Here is a 17,287-nt window from a genome sequence, read left to right as displayed (position 1 = left end):
CTTTGAACAGCTCCAAGATCCTTCTTGCCCCTTGCCAAATACTGATGGCAAAACTCTGATTTTTGCTATAGGTATCCGTCCAGTTTTTCAGAAGTATCCTTGAATGCTTATTTTTGGATTGATTTGCCTTAAGCAGACTGTTGAAACTCATGTCCTGTCATATTGCACAGACAGAAGTTGTATGCTTTAATTCTCACCTTAGATTTTTAATAAGCACTTATTTTTTTGTACCTTTTCACTTCGTGTTTGTGTATTTCTAGATGAAACAAACTCAGTTGCAGTCTGATATTTGATGTGTTTGTTCCAGATGTTTGTGTGAGAACAGAAAATTAAAAGTTAGCATAGCTCAGACACAGTTGATTATTGATTGAATTGATTATTTTAGGAAGGTACAAACCACCTGCAATTGCAGTAAAAAATATCTCTGTGCAGCCAAGGCCTTCTTGCTCCTGCTCTGTGTCTGCTCCATTTGTGACTTTTCCCAATGAAAGAGAAATTGCAGGAGAACCAGTAAAAAACACTTGCTGAAAAGCTTTGCAAGAATTGGAATTTTATTATTTGTTATCCTGCATGGTTGGGAAATTCTTCAGAAATTTGAAATACTCTGCATTGCAGCATCAGAATAACCTCACTGATGGGTGAGAGTCTGTTGTCATTTCCAGTGTGAATTCAGATTTTCAAAGAATTAAGCTGGAAGATAAAAGATTACTCCTGAGCCCAGATTCCTGGAAATGTCCTCCCAGGGTTAAATTAATCTCCTCTTAGAACTTGATACCGATGTGAGAGGTGTGTGTGACCCAGAAATGGAGAAAAAGGGGGATTTGTGTTTTTACACCGTGCTTGTTCCTACAACTTCAAGGGCATCCTTACCTTGGAAAAATGTGCCCATATGTGCATGTGCAGCAAGCAGCACAGCAATGGCAGATCTCCAGCAAGGATCACGTGTCTGGTAAGGTCACTTCTCCCAGCACACTGCACATTCCCACTGGGAATGGTGGGAGTAGGACCAGTGGTGAGCTGGGATCCCCCATCCCAGCCAGCCCCTCAGAACTGCTTTTGTGGTAGGTGTGCCACTGAAATGCTGCTTTATTAAACAGCCAAATAAATGACTGAGGGCTGACCTCAGCTGAGGCTTTATCACTGCTGCCCTGCTGGTGAACTCTCAGGCAGAGCTTTTCCATGGAATTCAGCATTTCATCACTCCTGGCTGGAAAGAGTTAATGCTGCGCTCGGAAGTTGCGCAGAAGCACAGGACCTGTGACTCCTCAGGGAAAGGTTTCCAGTGTAGCACCAAAACGAATCACTTGTTCAGCTTTTTAGTTGTTTTTTCAAGTTTCTTTCTCACTGTAAAGCCAACTTGAATCTCCAGTAAAATGTAAAAGTGTTCCCCAAGGGAGAAATACAGCGACCAAGCAGGGGGGATGCTGTTCCCTGGGCTGTGTTTTTGCAGCTTCCCTAATCTTGACAGCTCTGGTAGCTGCCTCTGGGATAGAAAGAACAAAAAAAATGCAGATCAGTCCATAAAGTTCCTGTTAGTTTGAAAGCAAAACCATCTGCTGGAGCCATGAAGTTTGTTAGGGAGTTCAATAACAGGAAAGCCTGCAGTTGATCAGCTGTGCTCTCCAAAACAGGCAGGAGGATTCAGAGCAGTGAGCCAGGAGATGTGGGGAGCATGGCAACAGAAAAATGGGTCAAAATAATGGTTTCTTTGGTTTCATGTATAAACTTTGAGGAAGAGAAGTGGGTGCTGTGATTTCATATTCAGATTGTACTGTGGATCCTCAGGAAGGTGTGTGTGTTCTTTAACAGGAGTTTGTACTAGACAGACATTCCTCAGTTATGGAATTAAGTCTGTCATGGATGTAAGGAAGCAGATGGAGGTGGTTTCTGTATTGTCTGAAAACTGATGGAGACACAGAGCTGAAATCACACCTGGGGCTGTCGAGGTGTGGGTGTGCCCTGGCACAGACTGGGGATTGCAGGGAAAATGGCAGATCATGGCATCACAGGATGGTTTGGCTTGGGAGAGACCTTAAAGATCTTTTATTCCACCCCTGCCATGGGCAGGGACACCTCCCACTATCCCAGGTTGCTCCAAACCCTGTCCAGCCTGGCCTGGAACACTTCCAGGGATGGGACAGCCACATCTTCTCTGGGCACTCTGTGCCAGGGGCTCCCCACCCTCACAGGGAGAAATTTCTTCCAAATATATCCCATGGGAAAATCTCGGTGCTTAATTATAGGAGCACAGAATCATTAAGGTTGGAAAAGACTTCCAAAACCATCAAGTCCAACCCATGCCCACTAAACCATACCATGAGGTGCCATCTCTGCTCGTTGTTTGAACCCTTCCAGGTGACTCTGTCACCTCCCTGGGCAGCCTCTTCCATTGCTTGACCATTCTTTATCAATGAAGAAATTGTTCCTAATAACCAACCTAAGCATCCTTTGTAAGAATATGTCCTAATTTTTCTGGCATTCGGAATAATTCTGGAATAAGTTGGGCCCTGAGCTGAATTTGGGACGTTGCAGGTTTGAGAATATGGACACTCTGTGTTCCAGAGGTCTGAGAAATGACTCAGTAGCTTCAGGTACTGACACACACAACACAGGATGGAAATCCCTTTATTCCATAAAGTGTATGGATTTATGCAAAGCTATTTACTTTACAGAGGCGCCATTCTGTATTTATGGCTACCATTGTGTCTGCTTTGCCATTAAAACTCCAATTATTGGGGCTTTACTACATGGCTGTAAAAATTTGTTGTGGTTGGAAGCTTGACACATAAAAGTCAACCCTGCAATAATATAGTTTTTAAAAACTTTTTAAAACTTTGAGTGATTATAAAATGTGGGAACATAAAAATGCTTTGGTATTTTAAGAACTTCAGGTTAAAAGAGGAAGAGCCAGTGGGTTACCCTGGTGGCTGTATGGATATATCCAAGTCAAAAAGCAGGAATATTTTCATGCTTTTAATCAATGAAATATTTGATTAATATTTGATATCAATACTTGATCGTTGATATTTGAGTTCTTTCTGTGCTTCTAGAAAATCTGTTGTCACAGATTTAGGAAAACATACATTGTCGTGCCATTAACTTATTAAAAAAGCTTTTTTCTTTTAAATGAAGCATTTAACAATAAGTCTGATTTGTGTTTTGTGGGTTTTTTTCCAGTGGTGCCACCGGGGAGCCCTGGGCCCATCACCCGGCACGAGTCCTACGACAGCTTGGCCTCCGACCACAGCGGGCAGGAGGATGAGGAGTGGCTGTCACAGGTATGCTCTGGGGGGCTTCCAGGTCAGGAAAACAGCAGTGGGAGCCACTGGAAGTAAAACTCACAACTTTCCTCCAAGTGGGAAATAAACTTCCAACAGCCAGGGTGTTGCTGTGTGTAAAACTGACTCCACTCCTGAGTGGGGGTATGGATCTGATGGTCCCAAACAAATAAAACCCCAACTTTCCTGACACAATCACATCCCTGGGAAGCTCAGGATGAAGTGGGAAGTTTCAGCTGGCAGCAGCCAAGTGACCTGCCTCCCTTTTTTCTCCTGGCATGGTCCTTTTTGGACAGGGATAAAGGAGGCTGGCAGAATGATGGTGCCTTTTGTGTGCTGATATGGGACTCCCTGCATTTGACAATAAAAGTGGGGCAGTAGCTGGTTTACTTGCCTCCTTCCCTGGTTATCATTTCCTGCTGAGAATTCCTGTGACTTATGGCCAGATAGAAATACTGTATTGCTTTAGAATTATCATGCTTGGTGGAGGATTTTTATATGAGGTGAAATCTTTGTCTTGTTATCCAATCTTGCTTTGTCTCAGTCAATGAAGCTTCTTTGTAGGAACTCAGTAAATACTTGACCATTTGGCTCAAAACAGAACCTCAGTGTAAGAATGTAGGTCATGAATAATACACTGAGAATTAGTTCCTGATAGAAATGAAAGGTTAGAGTTAAATAAATAAATTAAATTTACAAATGCTCTGGATTTGCCAAAGCAATTACAAGGTACCTGATCCATGGAATTCACCCTGACAAATTAGGTGGGTTTCCTCTGGTTTAAGAACAATGTTGTTATGGGAGTGATGCATTAAATGTGTTGCTGGAGTGTATGGCATAAATATGAAATATTTATGGATGGGATTTGCTTCTCCCACTGGTGAATAAATCATACATAGCCTTTTCCTGAAATGAGAGGTTAGGTTTCCACATGGACCTGTCCAGGAGGAGCATTCACTGGGGAATCCAGTCATGTGAATTCATTTACCTGTCTGAGGTTTCAGATGTGGCTGCACATTGAGGTGTCTCATTTGTTTGTGCTGTGTCTGATTTCTCAGAGCACAAAGATGATGAAACTTCTCAATCAAGGAGTCAACAGGAATTGTATCTGAGCTCATTGGGAGCAGATTTCACTTGTAGTTTTCCACCTCTCCAGGACTGTTTGGAAATATTTCCTTATTGTACTGTTGAAACCTTAGAAAAATCGAGATTATGCTAAACTTACATTATGTCTGTTTGTATATTACTAGTTCTTGGAAGATATAAGATGTCAACAGAACTTAGACTGCTCAAACTTCACCACATCCATCCCTCTAGAAGAGGAAATATATTTATAAAGGGGAAAAAAAAATCCCAAGTGATGTCACAGAACACAGATAATTCCGAGAATGCTCCTGGAATGTTTAATTCCTGCTGAGAGCAGAAGTGATGAGAGCCCTTGGAGCGCGGCGACGCTGGCGCTCCCCGAGCAAGCCACTTCAGATTAAGCCTAAAGTGCAAGGATGTTTTTCAAAATTAAAGTGTTGTTATCAACAGTAACAGCAAGCAGTGAAAAAACACCGCCCTTCACTTCAACTTTTCAATTAGAACAGTGGGTAATGTGTGCTGTCAGTGGGAAGTAGATACAATATGTTTGTCCTGCACACAACAGGGGAGTGAATAGGAACATCTGGCCATAGCCTCAGTAAAATTGCAGAGGCATCTGTTTACCTCTCGGCTCTGTGACACTGATGGTTTCAAGCTTAAAATACACAGATTACTTTATCTGTGGCCTAATTTACGCTGCTACATAAAAGCTACTTGCCTCAGAAGCGACTGCAGCCAAGCTGAGTTAGGCTGAGCTAAATGCAAAGATGGAAATAGAGCTGCATAGGCTGTGGTTGTTGTCTGACATTAGCACAGAACTGGCATCATCCAGGGTTTCAAGCTGCTTCCTAGAGAAGGAGAATCTCTACTAGTATACATCTATACAAAAATCTGTTTTAATGAATTTCCTCACTAACTTAAATTTCTGCTGTGAAGCTGATTGTTGTTTCAGCAGAAATTGATAGGAACTTCATATCTATTTTCTATTTTAAAAGTATGAGTTCGCCAGAGCTTAATATTTTAATTTTGTCTTTCCTTTTTCTGATCTTTAAAAATGCTTTTTGATTTTTAGTCTTGTATTGCATGATCTTTACAACCTTAATGCTTCTATTCTCTTGATTATAGAAGTTGTATGCTTTGTTTACGCTTTTATTTACAGTTTTCCTGATCTCAAACATCCTACTTCTGTTGAATTGTCAGAATTTTGGTTCAGTGGATGTGTTTGTGTGGACCCTGTGTGTGGCACATCCATGGCTGTGTGCTGAGCATGACCTGGGCTCATCCCAGCACTCTTCCCATCACTCTGGGTTATGGATCTTGTACTTCCCACAAGATGCTCCGTGCCAGCCTCTCCTCACACATGCCAACAGGAATTAGGAGCTGTGATTTGCAATCCAGCTCTCACTGTATCCATGGGAAGCAGTTTAAGCTGTGAACTTTCACAAATCTGGGAGGAGTTCATCCCTCACTTCCCTCACCCCGCTCGGGATGGGGGATGTCTGGGGGATGTGGGCTCTTGGTTCCTCTCTCTGCTCCATGCAGATTCAGGCAGAAATGTGTTCCCTGTTGGTCACAGCATTTGAGTTTTGGGGTGTATTCCATCATGGCAAGGGGAGGAAAGAACAGGATCAGGTGAAGTGGTGGCCAGAATGAAGTGTTGATCTTCAGAACAATTTAAGGACTGGAGTCCATTGTCCTGAGGATAGTGGCTCACGAGCTTTCCAGTCTCTGCAATGGGCTCTTGGCTTTGGCTAAAGCATCCATTCTCTGGCAAAGACATCCCCAATTTCCCCTTGTTAAACATTCCTCCAAACACTCTGGCTCAGAACACCCTTTTCACTGGAGAGCAGCAGGATTCCAGGAGCCCAGCGTACTGAAGGAACCATTCATTATATGAAGCTGCAGCTCTGTGTTAATCATTGCCCATATCCCCTTCCCACAGGTGGAAATCGTGACTCACACTGGGCCTCATCGACGTCTGTGGATGGGCCCTCAGTTCCAGTTCAAAACCATCCACCCCTCAGGCCAAACCACCGTCATCTCCTCCAGCTCCTCCGTGCTGCAGTCGCACGGGCCCAGCGACACCCCGCAGCCTCTCCTGGACTTTGACACAGATGATCTCGATCTCAACAGCCTCAGGTGAAAATAAAACCCATTTCCCAGCTGACTCACATTTGTTGTGTGCAGAATTTGCCTCCTGCCACGTGTGTAGGACGTGTCACGGTTTTTATCAGGCTTGTCCAGAGCTTGTGGCTCACCAATGACAAAAATCTGTCCAGGCCAAGCAACTCAGATTCCTTTTGCTGCCCCTCCTTGGGCACATGACAGGGAAAGGTAGCACAAAGTCTGCTGGCCTTGCTCAGTGTCCTCTTGCTTTCACACTTTCTGTATTGCTTAATAAATTTGTTCTCTCAGATGTGAGTGGCTTCATGCCATGAATTTAGACAGTGGTCAGCGTGTTGGAACAGTAAGTGAACTCCTGAAATGCTTATTTCCTCCCTTGTTTTATTTTTTTCCCCACTCATTTTTTTCCTTCCTTGTTATTCTTTTCCATGTATTTAATTCAACTGGTTTTTGGAGATGAACTGATTTGGAATTGGGGGCAGGGGGTGAGCTTAGGGAAGGGAAGGAAGAGCAAAGGTAACTGGGTTTACATTTACTGGTGATTTGCAGAAGAGATTTATGCTCCAAGTGTTTGTGTCCTGCCCAGTAACTCCAGATTTAAAAAGTTTCCACGCTCCTGACTCTGCATGTGATTTGAAGTCCAAAGGTCTGTGGTAGGGACTTGGATTGTTTGGGACTGTGTCTGAAACTCTCAGAAGTAAAGCAAGAGAGAAGGATGATACGATTATTCCCATCAAAATGGGCAGATTGTCCTTGGACTGGAAATGCATGGGTTTCAAATGTGTGATTTCTCCTTGTGTGTAATTTCTGCCATGAGTAAGGATATGGCTGCCAAATTTATTTCTTAATATATATATGTATTCATGTGCAGAAAGCAAGCAGAAATAAAAAGAAATAATACAGATCTATGTTACAAAAGGAATCAGCAATTACAAATGGATCTTTAAAATGTTGCTGTTGAGGAGAGCAGTGGAGGCGTTTTAGCCAGGTTTGAGTAGGGTGAGCTTTTTCCTTTGAGGCTTCCTGGGAGCTCCCATCTGAGCCATCCTTTGGGAATACCCACTTTGTCCCAGTCTCTGGGTGCAATCTCAGCTGCACCAAGAGAGGGAAAACAGAAGTTTCCAACAGCTTTTAAGCCATTTCACAATTAAATTGCTGCTTGTCCCAGGTGATTCTGGTGGGATTGGGCCCTGCTGAGCGTGGCAAGGTGGTGACTGTGAATTGTCGACCCAGGGAGGAGGTGGAGTCACCCTCCCTGGACGTGTTTAAAAACAGACTGGACAAGGCACTCGGTGCTGTAGTTTAGCTGATGAGGAGGTGTCAGGTCATAGGTTGGACCTGATGATCTTCAAGTTCTTTCCCAGCCTGGTTCACTGTGTGAATTGTGTGGTTGCCAGGATCCAGCCGGTGCGCTCGGAGCCCGTCAGCATGCCGGGGTCACCGCGGCCCGCGGCCGACCGGCGCGGCGTCTCCACGGTCATCGACGCTACTTCAGGTAAGAACATCCTCACTTTCTGTTTCATATTCATCAATCTGGTCCTTTGTTTTGGCTGGTAACACGTGTACTAATCGTTGCCATCAAGGTTGTCCTGATTTTCTGCACCACAGGGTAAGTGCTGTCTCATACAAATACTCAGTCCTGCCATGATGATGATTTTTTTCCCCCCCTGCCCCCTCTTACCCCTCGAATGTGAAGTCACAGCATTGTGGTAAGATCTGGACACACTATTTATGTAAAGTTTAACATGAGCTATAGAATGCTAAAAACTGCCTAAACTAAAAAGCAGAACATTTACAAATACTAACACTGAAATGCTTTTATTAATGAATGCCTAAAGCATAGAATATTACAGTTCCATGTCATTTATAAAGTAGCTTTCATTGAAATGTAATCATAAATGTAATAGATTTCTGTGAACAGTCAGGACAACAGGAGAGTTTATCTAATGTTTGTGTAATAGGCACATTTTCACTGCTCTGCTCTGAAAAGCGTGTGTAGATTTAATACCACAGTGGTTGTGTTAATATCAACAGAGTAATAGATGTACTATAAAGTTCTCTTTTCCTCTCAGTGCTGGGGAATAGCCTGTCTAAAGAAACAAGGGCAGAAGCAGAGCTTTATGTTCCAGTGCAGCTGTACAGCGTCTGAGGGGTCCACACAGCAGGATTTTGTCAAATAAAATCTCTCACAAGTAGAATTATTAAACACACAGCATTAGTCAAACAGTCAAGTCGGAGAGGATTTTAATCTTTAGCGATTTGAAAATCCCTGGAGGCTCCTGATTGGATTGAGGTTAAACTGTAAAAAGAGACTGTAACACATACAGAAAGGGGTTTCTGAAGGTTGGTTTAAAGAGAGTTAAAATAAAAGCTCCTGTTTCAGACTCTGTTTGCTGTTTGATATAAATGCTGAGTCCAAGATACTTCATTGTTTGCCAAATGAATTTATTTGGGTATTACAGGATATTTCATATATGTGTTTATAACAGAGTTCAATAGTAACCACATTTACTTTGGATATTGAGAATTGTCCTTATAAATTCCATTTTCAAATATTTAAAAGTTGTTAAATTAATTCCTGTTGGGCTTAGACAAACATCTGGTGCTGGTTACTGAAAGGGAATTTTGTTTGTTTTACTACATGACAAAGTAATTTTGAAAATAATTGTTCGATACAGAAGAAAATATTAATGCATCAGTTATGATTTTTTTTCCCATCTATGCTTATTGCTCCTAAAAGGTTCCAAGTTGGAATCACAGGAGTGCTTCAGGCTGTGTATGTGACACTGGAGATTCAGAGTGATTAATGGCAGAGCTGTGCCACACTATCAGCTGATCCAGAGAGAGATATCAGCATTAGCAGGGTGGGGATTTTTCCCTCCTGTGCAGGACCAGTGCCTTCACCTGTAATTCTGAAATGTGACCATTCTATAACTGCAGCACTTCCTAAAGCTGTGTTACTCCATCTACAGCAGAAACAATGAGCACACAGGACTGTGCCTCTTGAGTTGCTCAGCCTCAAAAGTTGCTGAACAACTTTTCCTGAGGTGTGGATGGGGCTTTAATATGAACTGACTCATGTGACTGTGATGAAGCCTCATTTGTAATGCCTTTAACATGTGTGTCCATGTTAAAATTGCCAAAATCCATTGTATACATTGTTAAGACACTGCAAATATATTTACTGTACAGCAGTGACTCAGTTTGGTTATAACACCTCATAAGTTTCATGTAAACAATACATGGGTTTTGTTAGGGACATGCTGATGGCAGTATTTTATTTACTTCACCCAGAAAGGTTGGGTTGGAATTGATTTTTGATTCAGGGATTTTAGCATCTCTTTGCAGGTTTTGTATTGCCTGATTCTCATTCTTTCCCATGCAGAACTTAGGGGTTCAAATTCTAAACTGTGTGATGGTTTAAGGGTGTGAATTGTTGCAGAGTAAAGGAGACACAAGGAAAATATATACACTGTTTTTTGAGATTTTAAACTGCTCTTGTAACAGCAATGGCCCAGCAACGGAAAAAAAGAGTATTTTATGCTGATTTTCTTCTCTTCCCACCTCTGAGATGTGCAGAAAAGTCCATTAATCTCAGCTGTGGATGGGGAAGGGTTTGGTTTTAATACCACTCATGTACAGCACTGGGTTTTTGTGTTCCAGTCCACCACTTCAAGTATTCTCATTTCCTGCTCTTCCCACGGCATGCCCTACACGGCTGATGTTCTTTATGGAAAAGACATTTTTAGGTTTGAAGGATTTTTAAGTAGGTCATAAATTTTTTCCTGCCTGAGCTGAACCAGGAAGTGATTGTTCAGCTGTGCCCCTGCACTGGAGCCTGTTGCACTTTATGAAGATGCTTATCTGGAGGTTTGATTGCCTGTTGCTTGGAGATGCAACCCGTGTGGCGCCTCTGCTTATCTGACTCATCACTTCTCCTTCCTATCAAAAGACTCCAAGTACATGTTTATCATCTCCCATTATCCTTCTGCCATCCTCAATAGCTTCCTCCCTTCTGCCCCGTTGGTGTTGCATTTAATAAGCAGTTTGTGTGCTTTTTTAAAGCGTGGATTTCCTCATGTGTCTGTAAAACTGGGGTGTGCTAAGGACAATCTCGTAAGATCACTTGTAAAAGTCTTCATTTAAAAAGTGCAGAACTGTAATGCTGTTATCAATAGTGAAAATTTGCAATGGCATTCTCAAGGTGGATGGCTGAATCTGTAAAGATTACTTGGATATATTTTAAAAATGCAAATTACAATATGGTTCTCTCAACTCAAAATTCTCCTAAGACACTCTTCTCTGGTTTATTTTTTCAAAAAAAGTTTTCAAAAGTTCAGTCACCTAAAACTACCAGACATTTGTCCCTCAATGCACATATTTTAGTCATATGCATCATAGAGAGAATGTACCCTCAAGGATTAAATGCACTGTAATTCCAGATGCTGTTCCAGACTGGCAGTTGGAAATGTTAAAGGGGGACAGCAGTGGGTTTAAATCTTTGTAAAGCAGGAAGGAATTATTATTGATGATAATGCAGCAGCAGAAGCACTGCACAGGTAGGAGCTGCTCACTGTGTGCAGCAAGCAGAGGGTGTTTGTCCCTCCTCCCCAAAGGTGTGCTCAGGCTGTGGCTTGGCTTTGACACAGATGGGTTAAATCTTAGTAAGCCAGGTTCTATTTATGAGCCCAGAAATGAAAGAGAAACCTTAGAGAGTCCAGGCACCTCTCTGAATTTTCATCCTATAACCTGTGGAGGAATGACATACATCATATGTATGACATACATCATATGTATTCCATAGCTGAAAACCCAAACCTGGTACAACTCTCTGAACAATGAATGATGTAGAAATTAGGGGTATAGGCAGGTTAGGATATCTGCACAGTCAACTCTGAGCTTTCAGAGCTAGAAAAGCTGTAGGGAAAGGATTTTGCAGCAGTTGTTGGTCAGTGAATTTGCTCAGAGTGCTGCACTGAGTGTACACACGAGTGCTTCCCTTCAGCTGCAGCCCAGGTGTGCTCAGTGACTCAGGTGTGCTCAGTGACTCAGTCCTGCTCATTGAAGAGAAGTGGCTGCATCTGTGAGTCTGCCTATGGAAACCTTGTTTATTCCCTCACACAAAGAGGTTTTGGACACTTATCCATCAGCCAAGTAATGAGTTGGTTGCATTGCTAGTGGAGGATGAGAACATTGACAGAGGAATTGTCTGATCTCTTTTTTTGCATCAACCCCTTCAATTCCTGCTGGGAGGCGATCACAGAATAGAATCATAAATCTGTTTCTTTCTTGCCTAGAATAAATGCAGAAATTGAGTGGGAAGGATTTCAGTGAATGGCATTATTTAATGAATAAAATTAATTTGTAGAAGAAAAAGATCCTGAGGATTCTTTTTCTCATTAATTGTTTGTGGGGTGGGGGGAACCTTAATGTTCTCAACTGAAGCCTGGTGAGTGCTGTCCTGCAGGGACACACACACATCATTTTTTAATGAAGATTGTTTATTACTGTTGTATAAAACTCTGACAATACTAAGCTCTCTTCTGGTTACTTCAATCAATGCCCACTTAAAATCAGCTTGTAATTTAGTACTTCCTTTTCTTTTGTGTGTGACTGGCTGGTCATGGACAGAGAGCTCTGCCTGCAGAGGGTTTGATGAACAGAAGAATTGACTGGGGCTTTGTGGGGGAGGGAGTTGTCCTTTTATTGTTCATCACCACACCTGTGAGGCAGCAACCACGGGACAGACTTTTACTGTCCAGCAATGCTCTCACCTGCAATTTAATAAACACTTCTGCTGTCACACCTTAAACCATCTGAGTTCCTTTCTGTTGTATGCACGATCAAATATTTATTCCCAAAAGCTGTACGCCACAAAGTGCTGCCTCGGAGCAGGCAGATCAGTTATTCAGGTAGTAAAGATGTGTGAATGCAGCTGGCAGATGAAGTCACCAACATTGTGAATTCCCAGGCTGTCCCTGCTGCCACAGGCAATAAATGCCAGGCTGAGCCAGGGCTGGGCTCCCATTCCAGGAGCTCTGGTGTCTGCTCGAGCTGCCCTGCTTGAGTGGAGCCAGCCGGGGCTGCAGGGAGGTGAAATCAATCCGGGCTGCAGTCCTTGACCTGAACCTGTAATTACCTGCATGGGATAAAGGTGGTTTGTTGTGGCAGATAGAGATTGCACTCAGGGCTGTAGAGGATAATGCTGAGCTTTGAAGGCAAGGAGGGGGTTTGGCCCCTGGGCTGTTCTTCACAGCAATTGAGAGGTTTTAATAATGGGCAGAGAACAAGCTGCTCTTTGGGGGCATCACCTGTTCAGTAACACAAAAACACCGACCCAGCACTGCTTGGTTTGTTGTTATTTGTCTTGTCAGCCTATGCTGAAGTTACTGGAATAACTTCTGTGCTGATCCTGTTAATATATCTGTTTAAAATGCTTATTATGTTACCTATTTGCATAACATTTTATGCATTATTCCCTGACTAGTGACAGCATGTGGAATACCTCAGGTATCTGTTTCCTCACATGTGCTCTGCTCCCTCCATCCAGCTCATCTGCCTGGCAAAGTGTGTGTCTGTGCATGAACTGCATAATGCAAAATTCTGCTACTTAGAATGTTTTCAACTTGATTTATTTCATCTAATTTGAGAAAATGTTATCTGATGATTTTTGAACAGAGCCTTGAGACAGAACTGACTCCAACAGGCTCCAAGATGCCAATGCAGTGTACATGATTACATCTAGGAGCAGCTATGCCCTATAGACTGGGGAGATGTGAGGAGAAATTGAAATGACCTGACACTACTGACTGGGCACTTGCTGCTGGATCATTGCCTGGACTGGGAAAAGACTCAGCTGCAGGGATACATGGAGTAGCATTAATGTCTTGAAACACTGGTGGGTGTTTTCTGGAGGCAGGAGAAGTACACTGGAGAGGACAGGCATGGCAGCAGGGAGTGAAAGACAGCAGAATCATTAGATACTGATTTAATTTTCCACCCTGTGATGATTGTGGGTGGTTTAGTCAGTTCTGGAGGTGGCAGCTCACTCCCCACAGCACAATGTGGTGATGTGGGGTAGCTTTACCCTGCAAGGGACAGAAGAGACTCCTCATCCCAGTTTGCCTCTGGTACAGTTGAGCAGTCTGACAGTGAGCGAAGCAATTCATCTCTTCTAAGATGGTTGTGTTTGAAACCAAGACTTTATCAGCTTTAAAAACTGATGCTGCATGCATCTGATTTCACTGATGCAAGTGAAAATCAAAAAGCAGCAATTTCTAGACCCTGCTGTGTTGGGTGGAACCTGACTTTAAGCAGTTGAGGTTCCTGGAGGTGCTGCTCTCCTTGTTCCCTTCCGCCGTGTGATTTTTGGCCCAGCAGTTCTCTGAGAGCTGAACTGTGACCTCCCCAGCACTGTAACCAAATCCAGGGGAATGGGGTTTTTCTTCACACAGGAAGATAAGTTGCAGTGGGGCCCCCAGGGGCCCCGATAATGGTCACTGGCACAGTGCTGCTGCTCCCAGACAGTTGTTCTCGTGTCACACAACCTGCCTGACGCGTGTACAGGGCTCCATTAGTGCAGCCTCTGCAGCGTCTCACTGCTCAAGTGTGAGCTACTGACTTCCAGCTGGGGAAGCCACCTTCAGTTCATATCAGCTGAAAAACTGCACTGGGCTAGAGCATGGTGCAAGCACAGAAATGCCTTCGGTTTATTTAGGGGGAAAAAAATAATCTTATTATCCTGGGTATTTTGCGCTAGTTAACAAAAACTCATTCTTAATACGAGAGTCTTATGTGCCTCTTAATTATCTTTCATTAACAGTTGTTAATGCTGTGTGTAGGTAGCTTTAAAGCTCTGAATAAGTGGGAAGTGTTGATTCTAATCATATCTGACACCACAATCTTCTGTGGAACAACACATGAGCTGAGATTCCCGATGGGCTCCTGTAGGATACAATATTTATTATAGCTGGAGATCTAAGAGCTCCCAGCTACTGTTAAACTTACAAGAGATCCAGAAACCTCAGTGTCTGTACTTGTGTTTTGAGAGATTGCACAGAAATAACACACCACTGGTATTTGCAGGCAGCGTGTGCATTGACATTTCTGCTCTTTTCCTACGCTGCTTAAAGGAAGCATTTTGCAAATCTTTATATTTTTATAAGCTTGTAACATATTCTAAGCTCATCTATTAATCTAGACTGCTTGAAATGGCCTTAAAATGGATGTGCAAGTTAAAAGAAGAGTATTTGAATTTTGGAGTCAGTATTTTTTCAGGGAAAGCTTTATTTGTAACCAGTTTATAATAGAGACATTTTTATTTAGTGATTTCACTAAATTAGGCTTTATCTTTTAAAGTATTTGCTCACCATTTCCCATATTTGCTTTGAAAACATCTACATGTGCCTCATTATTTCTTGTTGCCACTTTGGCCTGCAGTCTCTGTTAGATGTTAAGGGTTTCAGCCATCAGGATTCTGGTTCTGATCCTCTTGAGGTCCCCCCCTCTTTTCAGGAGTGTTCCAGAACCTCAGCCCTTGTCTTCAGGGCTCTGCAGACCCTTCCTTTTGTCTTTCAGCTTCCTCCTGCTGTAATATTTAATGTAATATCAGCATAAGCACTTATTTTCACCACTGTTAATCCAAAAGGAACAGGTTTTAGCAATTGTCCATTAGAGTGTGATAAGGATGAGTGAGCAGAAGTGTGGATTTGGGGATATGACACATAAAACAGAGCTATTTGGCATGATATATTAGCCAAGCATTTCATCTACTCTAAGGTGGAGTTTAATACCTTGAGGGTGTTGCAATCACAGCCTCCTCACCCTGGCTACTCGCTGGAGTAAAGATGTTCTCTGCTGGGAATAAATATTTATATTAAGTTGAAATACAGCCTGTTGGTGCTTACTTGTGTATATATTTTATTGCCTCGGTGACGTAAGGGGTAAAGAAACAGATGGAAAATATTTTGTTTTCCTTAATTATCCACCACTGTGGGATACCCATTGGCTTGGAGCTGTGGCTCCTCTCCTGCCTTGGACTCCATCCCTGGCATCACCCCAGCCAGATTTTAATAGTTCTTTATCTGCTGCTTGCAGTGCTTTTAACTTTCACTTTCTGTTCCAGGCCAGGCTGAACTGGGTGCTGGTTGCTGCTGCAGCTCCATTTGGAACAGCCAAAGCTGTGCCAGCAAGTGGCTGCTGCAGAGAGCAGGGAATGGGGGCACGGGCCGAGAGGAGCCCCTGATTGTCACCATCCTCCTCCTCCTCCTCAGCTGCTCTGGTGTGCCAGGAGAGTCCTGGAGGTTCCAGCCTCCAGCTGCGGAGCTTTTATTCCTGCTTGGAACAGCCCACCTGGGACTCTCCTCCTTCCAGAAGAAATTCCCAAAAATTCCCAAAAAATGGCTGAAAACACTCCAAACTGCTAAAAAAAAAAAAAATGGCCTGAATATCATAAAAAAACCCTTAAAAATGCCCCGAAAAAAATCCTGAAAAAATCCCCCAAAATTCTGAAAAATTCCCGGAGTTTCCCAGCGTGCCAGATTCCTGTTTTTCCAGGTGTCTGGGCTGAAGGGAGAGGAGGTGTGGGTACAAGGAATGTCGAGTCTCTGAGGGAGCACATGAAACCAAGCACTCCCTGTGCTTGCTGGTGCTGCTCCCCTGGTGCAGGTGGAAACGAGCAGGGCACAGGCAGCAAAAGACAGAAAACAGGTTTGGGTTATTGGCATCTTTATCCTGGGATTCCTCCAGGTGAGAGGTGGTCCCTGAGCCCTGGTGCCCCGAGGCTCTGCTCCGTGCAGGCCTGGAAAATGGAGCAAGAGAAAAGCAAAAGGTGCTGATATGAACAACATATGGGTTTTTCTGGAGTTTGGCCACAGATTTAAGGCCTCAGAGTGGATTCCTGGGGCCTTCGTATCCTATCCCAAAACCAACACAAAAGCCTTTCCAGATACATTTCATAAGCTCTGCGATTGTAATAGTCCTATCAAAAATCCCATGTCCCCAGGTCAGGTGGGGTGCAGACCATGCTCTCCTGAAATCCCAGGCTTGCCAAGCTTTTCTTCCCTGACATTTCCCTCCAGCAGCAGCGGGCAACCATTTGTGCCTCGTGTGGAGGCCGCGGGGGCTCTGGCACAGCTGCTGTCCCTGGAGCTCACATCTGCTGCGGGAGCGGCGCTCGCCCGCCCGGCCCTGCGTCCCAGCTGGCTCCCCACAGCCCACCTGGAATGAGGGATAACTCCTGGATTTGTGAGGCTTTGGCACAGCTTGGAGGAGTGGGAGTTTTAGTAGCTGCTTCTGCCATCCCCTTTGCGCTGCGTTTCCTCGGCTCCGCGTCACGGTGCTGTTGGTGGGAGAAGCATTGGTAGCACCTTGCAGCTTTGGGGCACTGCAGAGAATCCTGGCTGTACCACTCCAGGAAACTGCTACCTACTTCATTTTGCCTTGATGCAAAAAAGCAGGAGAAGCCATTGTTGCAGTAAAAGTCTTGCTAGCTCCTTGCAGTCCCCATTAATTGGGATTTTCACCTCTATTATTTACAGCAGGAATGCTGAGCAAACTGCTGTATGCTCTACTTTTTGCCCATCACTTAAAATATATTTTAAAAGTGAGGATAACTTTACTTGTGACTGAACATCAGATGGAGTAAATGGCTGTAGATCATCTGCAAAGTTTTCGTGTTGCTGGTGGATTTTTAACAAGCATAAAGTTGCTATGAAAGAATTTGGAGAAGCAAAAAGTGCTCTTGTAGTCTTTTGGTTTTGGTGTTTGTATTTAAGTCGTAAAAAAAACCCCAAATAAAG

The 17,287-nt window shown here is 43.5% G+C and overlaps 1 protein-coding gene across 19 annotated transcripts in view; it reads left to right on the top strand.

Annotated features, from left to right (window-relative positions):
* BCAS3 (BCAS3 microtubule associated cell migration factor) overlaps window positions 1-17,287 on the top strand; it is a 301,169-nt gene that overhangs the window by 119,481 nt on the left and 164,401 nt on the right. For 17 of the 19 annotated variants that reach the window (XM_086858967.1, XM_086858965.1, XM_086858973.1 and 14 more), the window contains 3 exons: window positions 3,178-3,278; window positions 6,307-6,503; window positions 7,886-7,983. In XM_086858967.1, coding sequence (XP_086715093.1) covers window positions 3,178-3,278; window positions 6,307-6,503; window positions 7,886-7,983 — 396 coding nt within the window. Of the gene's footprint in view, window positions 1-3,177; window positions 3,279-6,306; window positions 6,504-7,885; window positions 7,984-9,228; window positions 15,377-17,287 lie in introns of those variants that run through there. The other 2 variants (XM_086858978.1, XM_086858976.1) reach the window with 2 other exon arrangements.

The sequence above is a fragment of the Cyanistes caeruleus genome, chromosome 21 (genome assembly GCF_971803275.1).
Source record: "Cyanistes caeruleus chromosome 21, bCyaCae1.hap1.1, whole genome shotgun sequence".
NCBI lineage: Eukaryota > Metazoa > Chordata > Aves > Passeriformes > Paridae > Cyanistes > Cyanistes caeruleus.
Note: the sequence above shows the minus strand (reverse complement) of the source record. Positions and strands in the feature narration are given on the sequence as shown.